We start from the raw sequence: 15,786 nt of genomic DNA, 5'->3' as shown, positions 1-15,786 counted from the left end.
GCTTACCCTACACTGCCTGTCTCCTCATTTTTATGCAGTGCTCTCTCCTCCACCCACTCCTGGCTTTGCTTCCGCCCTGCTTCATTTGGTATCAAATGTGTGTCTGCTGCATCTTCTTGTGCTGTTCCCCCTCATCATCCCATCCTTTCTCCTCTGCCCCCTTCCCCCCAAAAAATAACCCTGTAGGACAGTGATGGGTGACCACTAGTTGTGAGTGGGCTGCATGAGTGGCTCTCCTTCACCTCAGCGGGCAGCAGCAGCCTGAAGCCCTGTGGGGATCCCACCTGCAGCTCCCTCTCTCTCACACGCCTCTTATGCCTGGCGCACCAGAGACCCGCACTTACCTGCTCCTTCCCTTCCCTCCAGGAGCTAGAACAGCTGCAAACAGCTGTGGGAGGGAGGGGGAGGTCGTGGGATGGAGCAGAAATCAGGAAATTCACAGTCTGAAAGAGATGGGAGGGAGGGAGGGGGCGGAGCAAGTAAGTGCAGGGCTCTGGTGCACAACAGGCAAGTTGGGGAGAGGCAGCCAGGGAATCCCTGGATCACAGGTGAGCCCCAGTGGGCAGCATGTAACCCAGAGGCTGCAGCGTCCACCAATAATATAGGATCTCACCTCTGTGCTTCTCTGATTCAAGGAGAGAGAACAGACTTAAACCCCCACAAGACTGAGAACATGGTGTGTTTGTTTTTCCAGAGTTTGACCATTTTAATTCCGTGCTCTGGCTCAGCAACCGACAGACATTCCTCTCCTCCTTCCCATCCCCCATGCATATAAAGCTTCAAGAATTATTCCTAATGCTGCTTCAGGGTCAAACAATCAACGTTTCTCGGTAAAAAGTCTAAGGCTCAGTTCTCATTTTATGAAGCCAGAATGTTGTGAAGAGTGTAAACAGAAGAAGTCAGGATCTTAAGCTATAATTTATAGGGATGCTCACATGCGTGGCACATACATCGGCACATAGTACTGTAACACTTTCTTCAATAAAGCCAAGAGGCAAAAGCGTGCATGCTTTCTTTGCATATATGGAATTACACCCTCCCTTTCTCATGTGACCTTGCATCCTACCTGAAAGCAGGTGTACAGAGTTGAAATTGCTCTCCAATTTGCCCAGCAGTACAGTAAGAAAGCAGTCAGATGAGAGTGAGGCAACATCCTTGGAACTTTGATCATATACCACCACCTCCTGCTTGCAATCAATCTCAATCTGAAAAGCAAATAATTTAACCAAAGTTTACCTGAAATTAAGTTGTTTTGCATTCAAATGTGAAGCAGCAAACTTTAGTTCTCTCTCTCAAACTATTTACCTACCCCAAAGTCTTTGAACTGCTGCAAGTATATTTTATTACAGCTATAAAACTTTATTAATGCTTTTAAAAATTAGACATTTCGGACTAAACTATGTATAGAATGTTAACCTGAGGCAAAAAAAATTATGCAGATATATACTCTCTTTCCTTCCTCCCAAACCCAAAATATTCTGTAAACCCTGACAGACCTCTTAAATAAAACCTGCAAATAGATCCATTTAAATTAAAATGCTCATTGGACTAACTGTGAAGTGCTTCTCTTAAATTCAAATAAAACATTTTACATTTAGCCAGAATGGGGTTTTGTAATATATACATTTCTTACCATAACAAGCAGTGAAACCCCATACTAAGCAATCCTTGTTTCCCTAAAAGGCCATTCCAAGCAATCCATGGAAAGTATTAAATACAGTTCTCTTCTACATGTATGAGAAATCAGCTTTCCACAACTAGATTTTTGTGTTTTTCTGTCAGGCCTTACCATAGGATTCTCTGTACTTCATAAACCAAGATGTCTGAACTTTCAGTTGCAAAAGAATAATACCCTTGAAATGCTAATTAGCTCCAGATAAAGGACCATACTACAGAAAACCTTATGAGAGGGGAATAAAGATATTCAAACTAAAAAACCCATGAGTTTAACCTTAAACACTGTATTATCTCACTTATAGCACCCCAGTTTCACCAATAGTTTATTTACTGTGGCTCCCTTGAACTAGATAAAGTTGTAGAAGACTGCAGTTCATCATTACCCATTTCACTACCAAGTAGGTTAATTTTCTTTTAAAGTTTTACTCCACGCTCTTAAAAAGCAAAAACCCAACCAAAGCCAAAGCCACAGCCATCCTTACCTTGTGTTTTGCTGAATGCTGAATGAGTTCTGTAATCAACACTTTGTCTTGCTGCAGCCTCCTCTTCATAAGCTTGGAGCAGTTGATATTGATAGCATCCAAGATGTGGGATGTATTGAATTCCACAAACGGGCGGCTATCAATCAGCAACAATTTTTCTGTGCCACTTTCCAGTAAAGCCACCAATCTCTCAGCAACCATAAGTTGAGTCCTGATCATCTCATCAGCCATGACAACAATAAGGCCTCTTTTACCACCTCCCTCTCTAATTTGCAGAGATGATGTAATGGCTATGTACTCAAAGGCTTAGCCATTCCATTGTACTGAAAGCATATGAGGTCACGCTGGTAGTGACTAGCAAAGGAAAAGTTAAACCCATTTTCAGAAAGAGCCCTCCAAGTGAATGTCTCCTTCTGCTTACAGTTGATGCGCTGTTACAAAGGACTCATGCCACAAAGCAGTCCCTCACATCTGATTCATCAGGAGCCGACTATGGTGTAGCCATTTCACAATTCAAACAAAAGATGCTTTTGGGCTGTTACTGCATTACATCATTCTTTACCTATGCTCTCAGCTTTACACTGGACTGAGCGCCTGGGAGAAGAAGAAAAAGAAAAAAGCACTTGAAATACACAGTATTTGATCAGCCATCTAGTACAGTGCTCAGCAGACATTACTACTCTTTTCATATACACTTGAAACCTCACACTGTCTTTGCTGTACATTCCAAAGGACCAGGGATAATATCTGTAAGTGTGGGGTCTGACTCAACTCCAACTATCCCAGCTGTAGAATTACCCTGTTCAGGCAAATATAATCAGTCTTTGCCAAAGAATTTTGTTGCCACTGGAATAATTCCTTCATAAGACTGCATGTTAGAATTATTTGACACTTCCCTCAGCAGTGGTGTTCCTGTTCAAACAAAACTTTCTTTCTGGATGTGTTACAGCAGAGATAGCAAGAAGATCTACACTTTATTAGAAAATGTAAGAAAAGGATTTAAAAAAAGTTTTGTTTTATTTTTTGATGAACCTGCACACTCTTAAAAAAAGTTTCACCTTAAGGTGAGGGCAAAAATCTGAGTGGAAATTTTCAAGAGCTAAAACCTGTCAAGGTAGTAGAGATTGAGAAACACTAATCAGAGGTACATGAACCTTTGGGGCATACACCAAGGTGTTTGAGGGGTACATCAACCAATCTGAACATATGCCTAGTTTTACAACAGGCTACATAAAAATACTAGTAAAGTCAGGACAATCTCAAAGTTCATTCAGTGACTTGTTTCTACAGATTCATGCGCCTTATGCTGAAACGTAAGTACACCATTTCTATTTCACTTCATTTATGTAATAAGATGATGAAAGTCAACAAGTTTTCACTAATGGTCTTCTGTGATATTTTTGCTTGTTTTTTTAAGTAAGTAGATTTTAAGTGAGGTGTAATTTGGAGGTATGCAAAACAAATCTGATGCCTAAAAAGGGTACAGTAATCTGGAAAGGTTGAACGACACTTGTTTCAAACCTCAGTTTACTTTAGGACCACATTTCTCAACCAGTGGTATGCATACATTTAGGGGTATGCAAGAAAAGTGGGGGGTATCTATTTTTCTTCATAAAGGGGTACTTTATTAAAAAAACAAAACAAAACATTGAGGAACACTAGCCTAGATGGTTCTTGGTCCTGCAGTGAGGCCAGGGGACTGAACTTGAACTCTTGAGGCGCCTTTCAGTTAGAGTATTCTGTGATTCTATATCAATTCCCTTGCTTAGAAAAGGTGAGTGAAGAGAACGCACAGTAGCAACTTGCTGCCTTCAGGATACAAATATTTTGCTTCATTCCTCACACAGTACCAACAACAGAAGTCTTGCCTAGGCTAGAGAAACTCACCACGCCAAGCCCTATTGGTTCAGTCTAACTGGAACACATGCAAAAGTTATGTTACAAACAGTTCACATACATTTGGAGTTGATGCAGGTTAGGTCAGTATTTAGCTCTGCTGAAGTCAATACAATTTTATCAGTTTTAGTGCCTGAATGGGGGACAAATGAGAAGAAATGGCTCAGTTTGTCCTCCCAATACAGTCAGCTACTTTTGGAAGATTCCCAGAGCACACAGCTTCTGGAACCTGTGGGATGCATATCCAGGGGGCACGGCAACTGACATAGCTTAGGTGTGTTACTAGACAAGGGCAAACCTGCCAGGAATTCAGTACGGCTAGCAGGACTACAAATGTGTTTAGTCTGCAACTAAAAAACCCACAGCTGGTCTGTGCCAGCTGTTTCCGACTTGTCAGGCTTAAGCTACAGAGCTGTTTAATTGCAGTGTAGATATTCAAGTGCCCAAGCTTGGGCTGCAGCCTGAGCCTGGATGTCTACACTGTGCTTCCAGCCTCTTAGACCAATCCAGCAGACTTGAGCCCTCTGCAAGTGTCTAACCACAGTGCTGACATACTCACAATGAACACTTTGCACTTCAAATTGGTGCAATGCAGCCTACATGGCTACAAGTGGTTGCATTCCCTAGTTCCTATGTAGTTCTGCAGTGAAATATAGCTGCTTCCTGCTGTTTATGGAAATGCCTCATATGTAAAACTGAAGTACTTCAAGGTAAACCAAATTACAAAACCAGAAACTCTTTGTCATGTCAGGTAGCTATAGTCAGGGTTTGTATTACCTAACCTGCAACCCAGGCAATCAATGTCCTCAAGATTGTACCAGCTGGATATACATACAGGATAATCCAGCCATCAGGACTTTTACAGAAAAGGGGCAGATGGAAGAGATTAAAAAAATTTATATCTATAAAAAAATCCCCCTAACAATCAGTCTTTTGGGGCAGTGGGAGGAGGGCATACAAATTAAGTACTGGAACATTTCTGGAAACATCAAAGCACCAGTTTTTGCAACATAGTTTTTTTCCCCCTGAAATTAATATGCAACCTACAAGCAAAGATAAGAGGCTTTGAACACAACCCCATCTGCAATACTAAGTTGTTGGTGTTTTGTAAAGAAAACTCTTACCCCAAATATCTTTGAACTGTTCATCTGAAGAGCCTACTTCTAGGTTAGATCTCATAGCTCACAGCCCTAATCCTGCAGTGCAGAGGAAGGGACGGGGCTGCAGACTTTCTAGTGTGCATCAAGTAGCACTATGCACCTTGGTCTGAAGCATATGAACTCAAAGTTCCAACAGTGGAAGGTGGTGAGTGCTCTTAAATCCCACTGATTACAAGAGGTGTTGAAGGAGCTCCGCCCCCTGCAGGAAGCATTTGACACCTTGCAGAGTCAAGTCTGACGAAAATAACATCTTCACTGTGATAAGCTCATGAACTCAAATTAGTTCAGAAATGGTTGTATACATAGGCATAGTAACTGTCACCTGTGTTTAGCAGTGGGAAAAAAAAATCACTCACTAGTAGGTGCTCTATTTGACAGACACCACATCATTCTAACACCTACCCTCATGTATCTAAGCTCAATTCAGAAAAAACAACCAGGTTCACTCTTGGGGCATGTCTACACAGGCACAAATCTTCAAAATAGCCATGCTAATGGCCGTTTCAAAGATTACTAATGAGGCGCTGGATTGAATATTCAGCACCTCATTAGCATTAGGATGCTTCTGGCCACGGCACTTCAAAAGCCCCGCTTTCGAAAGCACGCGGCTCGGTGCAGCTACACAGGGGTCCTTTTCGAAAAGGACCCCTCACCTTTCAAAATCTCCTTATCCCGATCACTGATCGGAATAAGGCAATTTTGAAGGGGCTGGTCCTTTCGAAAACGACCCGCGTGTAGCTGTGTGGAGCCGCGCGCTTTCGAAAGCGGGGCTTTTGAAGCACCAGGGCTGGAAGCATCCTAATGCTAATGAGGTGCTGAATATTCAATTCAGCACCGCATTAGTAATCTCTGAAATATGGCTATTTCGAAGATTTGTGCCCGTGTAGACACGGCCTTATTGAGCTACTATTTAAAAAAGCCACCATACATATTGGATAAGTAACTTGCAATACTGCTCTCTCTAAAACGTGATATTTACTAATACAAGGAAAATGCCAGACTTTTACATAAAGCAGTCATTGGGTTGATAAAATGTTGTGTATCTATTCTGCCAAGATCCCACTGTTTCCTGGCAAGTTGCCATAATTGCTTTCAGTTCATTCAGACTTAGTGAAATACATATTTCTCTAGAGTCATAAATAAGAAGTGGGGGAAAGTACTGTAACAGGCACTAACTAAATCATATCTATGCAATCTGACCAGTGAATACTCTTCCTATGTACAAAGATCACTACTAAGTCCATGCTTCTTCTAAAAAAAGTAGGTGAAGGGGATTTAAAAAAGGTGAACTAGTTGACAGGCTTCAAACTATATTGTTATGGAAGAATAGAAAGGATGCACAAAACTTGTTAACCTAATGAGTTGTGCCTAATTCCTAAAATCTTCAGGAAAAATATATTTTTGGCTTTTTATTAATACCTATTGCACCCTGAATTTTCTATTCATCTCTGTGCACCCAGAGATATGCTGTTCCTAAGCTTCCTGACATCAGCGAACGTCTCTCCACTAACTACAATGGGATTTGGATCAGGATCCTTCTAACTGAGAGCTTCTGCTTGAATTGGTAAAGGACTCCGTTTGACTCTGAACAACAAAAAGAAATACACTAGGTAAGACGTTTCATGAACTTTCAGATTCTTAAAATGTTAATGATTTGCATGTGTTTCCAAAAGAGGATTAATAAATTAAGTTAGGAAGCTACACAAATATTCCTAAGAAATTTTTCCTCATCTTTCTGATTCCATCAGCCCCTTCTGACAGCACGTGAGTTCTTCTAAAGCAGCGGTTCCCAAACTATGTTGTGGCAGAACACTCATGTTCCATGAGCTACTGCAAAGTGTTCCATCAGCGAAACTGATCAATGGCAGTCATCCCCATTCTCAGGGGGAAAAGAAATAAATTTTGGGATGCAGTTTGCTCGGTGTTAGTTTTGCTTATTGTTGGATTTACACCTACAGTAAACTGCAGCCCAACCCCCCCGCCCCCAGCATAGCTCAAACCTCCTAGCCCCGCGCGGCCACAGCTCAACTCCACCCCGCTGCCCGCCCCCCGCAACCCTACCCCACCTCAGGCTTACCCTCCCTGCTCCTCTCCCCCAGCCCCTACCCACTGCCAGGCTTAACACTCCTCAGCTGGCCCCCTGCAACCCCAGGACTCACATTTCAAAAGGAGCACCACGTGCTCCCACTGTTTCTCTGGCTGCAGGACGGTGGCAGCAGCCCAAGAAAAAAGGCGGTGGAATGTTCTACTGCATTCCGCCAGAAAAAAAGCCTTTCCCCTCCAACATACATAAGATTCGCATACCTCAGGGGACCACTTTACTTAACAAAATAGACCCTACATTAAACGGAAATCTCGGAAGCACCTGACTTCATCCATACCAGACCTAACAGACTACTGATGTCATTTCCTATAAATAAAGCCACTAAATGTAAGCTGAGGCAGGGCTTGTTGGGTTTTGCAAAAAGTCACTATTGTTGGGTGTGTGTATGTCAGAGAGAGGTGTGTTCATGTTTTGAATAATTCAACAGTTTTCAACAAATCAAGGCTGTTAAAGTTAGAATAGTTACATTAAATGTTATTCAAATTCAATGGATCATTGGCTGAAAGCTGGGTCGCTGACAAAGAGATCATGGTGTTCCTACTGCCGAGACCTCAAACAGCTTGCAACAAGAAAATGCACATGGCGACATTGACGTTGTAAGTACAGGAACAGGGTATAAAGCTAGACTCAGTTGTCAGATATCACACCTGACGTCAGACGTCTTTGTTCACCCTGTCAGGCTCATCCATCATATTAAATTTATTAAGTATGCTGATTTTATTAACATTTTATCTGTCATCCCTGCTATATTTGTTTTGTTAATATCTGGTTTAATTAATTGTTGAGTTGTGTTTACTGTACAATAATAATTATTATGAAATATTATCCATTAATAATGTTCCTCAGTTAGTATGATGTAAAAAAGATGAAGTGTTCGGCAGAGAGCGTTGTGATGTCCAAGTGCTCCACGACTGGAAAAAGTTTAGGAACCACTGTTCTAATGCCACAAATTACAAAGACCCTGAAGGTAAATTTGTATGGACCTTCCTTTTTTTAAGCAGACATCTCTTTTTGAGGCCTTTTAGTAATTTATCTTATTGGCTGTTTCTACACTTGCATTCCTCTTTCAAAAGAGGCACGCAAATGAGGGAAATTGAAAAGGCAAATGAGGTGCAGGACTTGCAAATCTGGCGCCCCATCTGCATATCCTTTCGAAAGAAAAGTAGTGCAGACGCAGCTCTTTCGAAAGTAAACCCCCTCTGTGAAAGGATCCTTCTTCCCAAAAGAGGAAAAAAGGAAGGGGGGGATTTCCCTCATTTGCATGCCTCTTTCAAAAGAGGAATGCAACTATAGACACAGCCATTGAGTTTTGAAATCTGCAAACTTCTGGCTAAATTAACACAGTGGTAATCTGAATGCAACAAACACTGACTTTAGCTTTACCTCATAGTTAGGGCTGCCACTTTCACATACTAAACTGCATCATGGAATGACTCACTCATTGTGTTCCACCACAACATAAGTGACAACACATCATAAGGCTGCACTTAATTGCCTTGTATAAGCGGACCATTATCTTGCTGATCTTTGGACCAGGAAACATCTTAGAAAATCCTAATTATAGGATGATCACAGGTAATGAAATTTACTGCCGATATTTTGTAGTTCCAGCTATGAGGGCGTTGCATAAGTTATCAAAATGGAACATCACCAGACTGATTTTTCAACAGAAATCAATTGTGATGTTCAACACTGCTAAATAGATACCACGTATTTGGAAAAAAAAAAAAAAAAAAAAAAGTCAAATGGAAATTTAGTCAATAAAATAAGTCAAAGGGTCTTTGTTCTATACTGATCCTGAAGTAGTTCTGGGAATCGTTACATCTTTTATGACGTTTTTTGTTTTGAGTGTCTGCCCACGCAACCTTAATCTGCAACCTTTAAGTACATGAGCGATTCAGTTTTTTAATTCCATGATCACGTGAGAACCCTTACCTCATTTTGCAAGCAGCTTGAATGAACAAGGAGGCAGAATTAAGGTTGCACAGACAGTTGTCAGACAAACCTGATATCTTATTTTCTGTTGTTTGTCTTTGCAACCGAAGTAACTCTAAAGAGTTAACGGACACAAAACAGGTATAAAACCACTCCTGATCCACAAACCAGTCAGCTGACATTTTAATGGAGTGAAGAGGAATTTTCACACTACTTTGGAAAGAGAGGCTGCTGAACTCTCTTTTATATTCAAATTCTACACATTAATGCATGGTTTGAACCGGGATGTGAATTTTATGGGACATTATAGGGGCTCTTTTGCAAACTTGGCTTAATCTAATTCTTTATTCCCCCACCCCTCTGCTCTCTGATTTGCTCACCTTGATAATTTTTTTTCTGATTTGTCAACCTTGATTACTATTTTTGGTTCTCTGTGCCTTAAATATTGAGTCTGCTCTGGTATGCCTATGGTCTGAAAAAGTGGGTCTGTCCAACAAAAGCTCATCACCTAATAAGTTAAAGTGCTACTTTACTGCTTTTTCGTTTTGGTAGAGTTTTAACAGTGCATTTTAAAAATAGGTCAGGTTAATTTTTACCATTTTCTAGGAGAGTTCTTTGAGTCAGAGCTGCGAAGTTTTCTCCCCTAAAACATACATCCATTCACAAAAAAAAGATTTCAACTCTTCTCAAAAGGCCCCAAATTACATGAATTATTCTGGTTAAAGGGGACCTGATCAGACTCCTTTTAGAATGGTTCACAAAAGTGCTCCTTCAGAGGTCAGTTGATTCTTTAAGCTGGGAGAAGCAAGCATTGTAAGGACTGATCTTGCAATAGGCACACCATTTTCAGCTTAAGTAGAAAAGTAAGTAAAATGAATCTGGATTTGTCGCATAGCCATACTAAGCAATGGCTCTACTTTAACCCTACTCATATTTGTAATGAGTGGCAAGTGATGCCTGCTATACCAAGTACCTTCAGTGTTGCTTGCTGTACAGGATAACTCTTTATAGAAGTGACAAGGTTCCACGGAAATATTAGTACTAAAGCAATATAAACACCGCACTATTCTGAAGACATCTTAAAATTTGGGCACCCAGTCTAATGGGGACAATTGTAAAGCCCTCCCTCTGCAAAATAACTTACACAAAGCCAAACTGTTTAAATTATATCAGACACCCAACCCCTTCCCACCGACCCCAAACTGCTTATTTTTGTAGAGTTGTATAAGAAAGGAGTTTCAAAATGATGGTTAAAAAAAAAAGTGAATTTTGTCTGGCTGATGGTTGCAAAAAGAAGGAAACAATCCCAGGTTTAGTCTGCATCATGGGTTTAATAATGGCTGATGATCCAAGAAGCATTACTGTTACTCAGGGTCACCTCCCAAGATAATAAAAATGGCCATACTTTGACAGACCAATAGTACTTCTAAATATCCTGTCTGACAGTGGCCAGTGACATGCTTCAGAGAGAAGGAACACAATAGATTAACTGAAGCTTAAAGGTCAACACAGAGCATGGAGAGATGTACGTTTTGCCCTACTCTCATTAGGCATTCCAGATTGCTTGTTGTCACTAGACCAATGAGGAAGCCACTGAGATAGAGAGGGAGTCAAGTAAAATTTTTTTCCAAAAATATCTGTCTCTTAGAACCGAAGTAGCATTTTCAAAAGTGACTTCAGCACTTTTGAAAGCTTCATGTCTGTGCTCAAGTACAGGCTCCTGACTGCCCTTTCTCCAAAGTATTCGCTATTCACTTTATGACCATCTAGAGCCAGAATTAAGTGCCGTATTGCCTGTCTTAATAAAGTGGATTTCCACTGGAATGGCTTGTACGAGTGCCTGTGAGTGAAAATTTTATTTAGTATATTTTAAATATATAACAAACACTTTCCCTCTTTTGACAGATTTTTTTTTTTGCCCCACTCTAATTCAGCCTGAATTTTGATCATAAATAAACACTCTGTTTAAGGGACATGCAATTCATTGCACATATTCAGTTTTTCATCAATATATCATTGCTCAGCAAATTGTTCTTCATGCTGTTTGCTCAGTAATCGCTAACAGTTGTGATGGTTATTTTTAAAATGACAATAAACTATCATACTCCAGAGTATTACATCAGTGACTGATGAAGTTCCTGTCCAAATTTCTTGATCAGTACAGAAAGCAGAATAGAAACATTAAAAAAGAGAGAGAACTTAATTTTTGTTATTTTGAATATTTATTGGGAACATAGTTAAGTCTCTCCCGCTGTGGTCTGAGGCCTGAACAGTCTCATTTTTTGGCAAGCTTGCCACTTCCAGCAGTAACTCCAAAGTTCTAGTTACAAACTTAACACCTAGTGCTAAATGTTTTTAAAAGTATTTAGGCCACAACAACGCAAACATCCACCTGACAGTATTTACACAGTGCCCAACTCCTATGTAAAGCCAATTGAGTGTGGCGGGTGTTCACTTGCAGCTTCAGAAATTGGAATACAAATTGGTTTAAGCTGAACTGAAGCATTTGGATTTCCCATCTACTCTGAGGTGCGGCTCACTCAATCTCTCCTGCCAAAGCTGTTCTGCTTTCTACAGAATATATGGACTTCTGGACATCCAGGCTCCAGTCTCCGCTTCAGAATATTTCTTTAAAGAGCAGAGCAGCTTCAACAGGGGACAGAAAGACTCACACTTGAAGAGCTGGAGCAGGGACTTGAACTAGTTCTACTCAACCCAGGTGAGTGCTTTAACCACTGGGATACTTGGTGAAAGGGACACCTTACTTCCATCCCAACCATTGCCTATGTTTTGTAAATGGTGCAAAAATCCCCTTGTGAAACTAGCCTTTTAATAAACAAACCAACCTCTGATAGTCTAAAAACCACTAACCATTCTAAAAGATTTATTTTTTTCCCCCATTTTGATCAACCCATCTTGCCAAAAAGGACCTACATTTATTAAAGGTTTCATCAGATGTGACATGCTGTATTCTTCAGCAAAAAGGTTTCAACTGAAAATCTTGCCCTTATTTTTCAAAGCACATTTCTCTTTTGATTTCTGTACTGAAGCACTTTTCATAACCAGCAGCTCCAGAAAGCTGAACTAAGCAACATAGGCGGGGTCTCCTTTTAAGCAAGGACACACCATCCAAATAATGCCATTTAAAACCACCATTCACCAGTGACATAGTATACTTCTCAAGATCTGGCTGTTATGGTCCTATTTACCTCTCAAGCCAGATATAATTTTATTGAGAGGCCTCCTAACTCACTAGTACCAACTCAGAGTGGCCATAAACCAATTATCACCACTTGTTCTTATTGAGAGGTCAAGCTGTTTATTTCATTCCAAAGATCAATGAGGGTTATTTACAATGTTCGTTATAGCCGAAAACCTGATTGCTATAGTATGAAGTCATGGGAAAACACTGAAGAATGTTGCTGATATAGTGCTTTGCTCAATAATCAGCAGCTCACACACCCAGTCTATTTCTTGGCCTCCTTCCCCACATCCACCCAAGCAATAAGTTCTTTTCAGATGGAAAGATTTCTCATTGTTGGGTGAGAGCATGTGTCATTTGCACTGACAGCTTATCTAATCCGCTCCAACGCCAAATGTCAGAGTACAAGTTTTTTTAGCTTCTCATCTTCCTGGAACTGCCGACAGCCAGCAAAGAGTAGAACTGGTTTCACGAGCTCATTAGCCAAACACAATCTTTAACATAAGGCTATTCAAAATTCACCTTTTTCCAGACACCAAAAGTACCAGGGAGCTAATTCACTTTCAGCTGGCTCTGTTACAATTTAGGAAACAGTTGAAGGAATGGAAGAGGTGAAGAGATCGTATGAACACCATCAGTTTGCTTAGCAATATGCCGCAATTGCCAATGATTAGCCAAATATAAGCCAGTTTCTCCAGTTGTCAGGTAGGATATTCATTCACTCTAAATTCCACTAAGAAAAAAAGTACCTAAAACAAACCAAAGTAAAACCTTTGTAAATAGTTAAAAACAAAACAGACATGGTAATTCCAACTCCCATTAATTTGCAGTACTCCCTGCTCAAAATTCTCTGTATTATTAAACACTTGTTGTAGCTCTAAAACTGACTTTTTCCATTCTCCAGAGACAAACATCTTAGCCTTTGACTACAGTGAAAAGCTGGACATCAAAGTAAATGTAATGCTTTATAAAGAATGGACTGTCCGCCCTTCCAACTGGTAAGTTCTTCAATTCACACCTGTACAACTGCACCCCTGTATAAACATATATAAGAGCCCTCAGAGGTGTATGTTTAGCATCTATTAATAAAGCTCTGACAGCCTTTTGGCTACAGATGAATTTGAAATAGTAACTAGCTGCTCCCATTTCCATCACGTTGCAACTTAGTCCAACAGCAGAAACTGCCTGGAACGAACATTTAACTTATTCAGGGGTAAAAGCATATGTACTAATTTCTGTACATGCTCAACAAGTGCCTGTGGTTATTGCAAGACGATTAAGTAATGAAGTAAAAATAAAGACATGCTCATTCCACTCAGCAGAAGCTAACAAAACAAAACAAAAATATCACTAGCTACAGTTGGCAACCCTACGTCATTGTCATAACAAACCATTGCCAAGTATTGCCTTATTATGAAATCTAGAAGTGGTTCTCAATGGATGTAGCATATATAGGTTAACAAAATGATAAGGAGCCATCACAAAAGAAGGCAGAGTTCATCCTGAAAGATGCTACAAATTCTCTCCAATTAATGCCCACTTGCTTTGAAAGGACCTGCAGGAATGGCCTTTATACCTTTTTGCAATAAAGGAGCATTAAAATCTATGCAAAATATGGCATGTTTGCAATTGAGACGGTAAAACAGTAGCCACCACCTCTAATTCATTTTGTTAGCAGATATTTTGTCCCCAGGAGTGTTGGGTTGGTATGATTTACAAAAAAAAGTGTTAGCCACCAAAGGTTAAAATTATGCCAGAAGGGGTTCCCTGGTGGCAGAAACTCTTCCAAAAGTTTCAGGCTAAGAAGCAACATTTGCATGCACATACACGTGTGTGATAGAGAACGGGGTGGAGAGGAACAACAGCATACAACAAGAGCAGCAGCATAAGATAATCTATATAGCTGTGCCAATTCAACATGTTCTCACACCTGCTCTCTCCAGTAGAACTCCTTTGAAGCCCACACAGGAATTAAACCTGCAGATTTCTTCCCTTTGCTTCACCCATCCTCTCCACTGTGTGGAATCCCAGTAGAAGGCAGTGGGGTAGGAACAGAGGCAAGAGAGCCAAAAGCTCTTTGTGCCATCTTTGTCCACCGTTTGGCTGAACAGTTGAATGCCAGCACACCATTCTACCAATACACAACAGTCATTCTGCTGAAGCTCAGATAAAAGCCCAGACACAGACATGATTAGCTGTTTCACAACACTTTTACATCCTTCCAGTAAAACACATTTAGAACAAGAATTCCTCACGGCTGGAGACTGCTTGAGCTTCAGCAATGTTCATGGCCATACTTAAGTGCACTTGGAAATTCCCTGGCACTGTTGTTACAGGAACAGACATTTCCTGTAATTTTCGGAAGCATTTTATCCTCCTCATTAGCCTGGGTGGAGGGAGAGGGAAGGAAAAGAGGATGCCGTATTATAATTAAGCAAAGAGGGAGGAATGGATGGACAAAAGAGATCCCTGAGTAATACATGTGAATAGTGGAAGTTTTGTGTAACAGAATTGTTTGCTCACTGAGACAAAAAAATGGGGATTTTTGTGCTAACACACAGCAAATAAAGAGGACCTGTAAAAATAAGCTTACTATTTAGTAGTATACAGGAAACTTCCAGGTCTTCTAGAATTATTAATACACTTGAACCTCAGAGCTGCAAACTGACCAAATCAACCACACACACCATGCTTAGAGCTCGACGTACACAATCAGGCATCATCAGCAGAGAAAACGAACAAAAAAGCAACAGAACACAGTAGAGGACTGTGTTAACCACATATTAAAAATAAAGGGAAAACAGCATTTTTCTTCTGTAAAATTTCTAAAACTGTATTAAGTCAACATTCAGCTGTACACTTTTAAAAGATCATAACTTACACTTCAGAGTTATGAACATTTCAGCTTTATGAACAGCTTACATTCCAGAGGTCTTAGCAACTGAGGTTCTACCGTACTGCATTCTGCTTATATTTTGAATCAACAATCTGAGTCTCCTCTATCCTGATGCAACTCATGCAACACAGACACAGAACTGCATGCTGCAGTCATGCAACACAGACACAGAATGCCCCTCTCCCTTTCACTAGCCACCAGGGTTTTTCAGCACTAAAAAACTTTCATTGCTCGGGGTGGGGATGTTTTTTCACACCCCTGAATGAATGTGCGTAGTTTTACTGCTGGTAGCGACACTGTCAGCATAGCTAGTTAAAAACTGATGTGAGACACCAAAGCTTCTAATTTGATTCAGGGACAGCATCCTTGTAGGAGTCCCAGCACCCTTTCCTCCCCTCACAGCTAAATGAGCACCAGCCCTGCATAACAAGCTC

At 40.6% G+C, this 15,786-nt stretch overlaps 1 protein-coding gene across 5 annotated transcripts in view; it reads right to left on the bottom strand.

Moving 5' to 3' along the window:
* The window catches only part of DUSP16 (dual specificity phosphatase 16), a 95,557-nt gene that overhangs the window by 41,596 nt on the left and 38,175 nt on the right, over positions 1-15,786 (bottom strand). For 4 of the 5 annotated variants that reach the window (XM_075003227.1, XM_075003222.1, XM_075003232.1 and 1 more), the window contains 2 exons: positions 2,160-2,753; positions 1,067-1,205 (listed from right to left, as the gene is read on the bottom strand). In XM_075003227.1, the coding sequence (XP_074859328.1) occupies positions 1,067-1,205; positions 2,160-2,390 (370 nt within the window). In that variant the 5' untranslated portion in view covers positions 2,391-2,753. Of the gene's footprint in view, positions 1-1,066; positions 1,206-2,159; positions 2,754-12,978; positions 13,228-15,786 lie in introns of those variants that run through there. The other variant, XM_075003247.1, reaches the window with a different exon arrangement.

This window comes from Carettochelys insculpta, chromosome 1 (assembly GCF_033958435.1).
Source record: "Carettochelys insculpta isolate YL-2023 chromosome 1, ASM3395843v1, whole genome shotgun sequence".
Taxonomy (NCBI): Eukaryota; Metazoa; Chordata; order Testudines; family Carettochelyidae; genus Carettochelys; species Carettochelys insculpta.
Note: the sequence above shows the minus strand (reverse complement) of the source record. Positions and strands in the feature narration are given on the sequence as shown.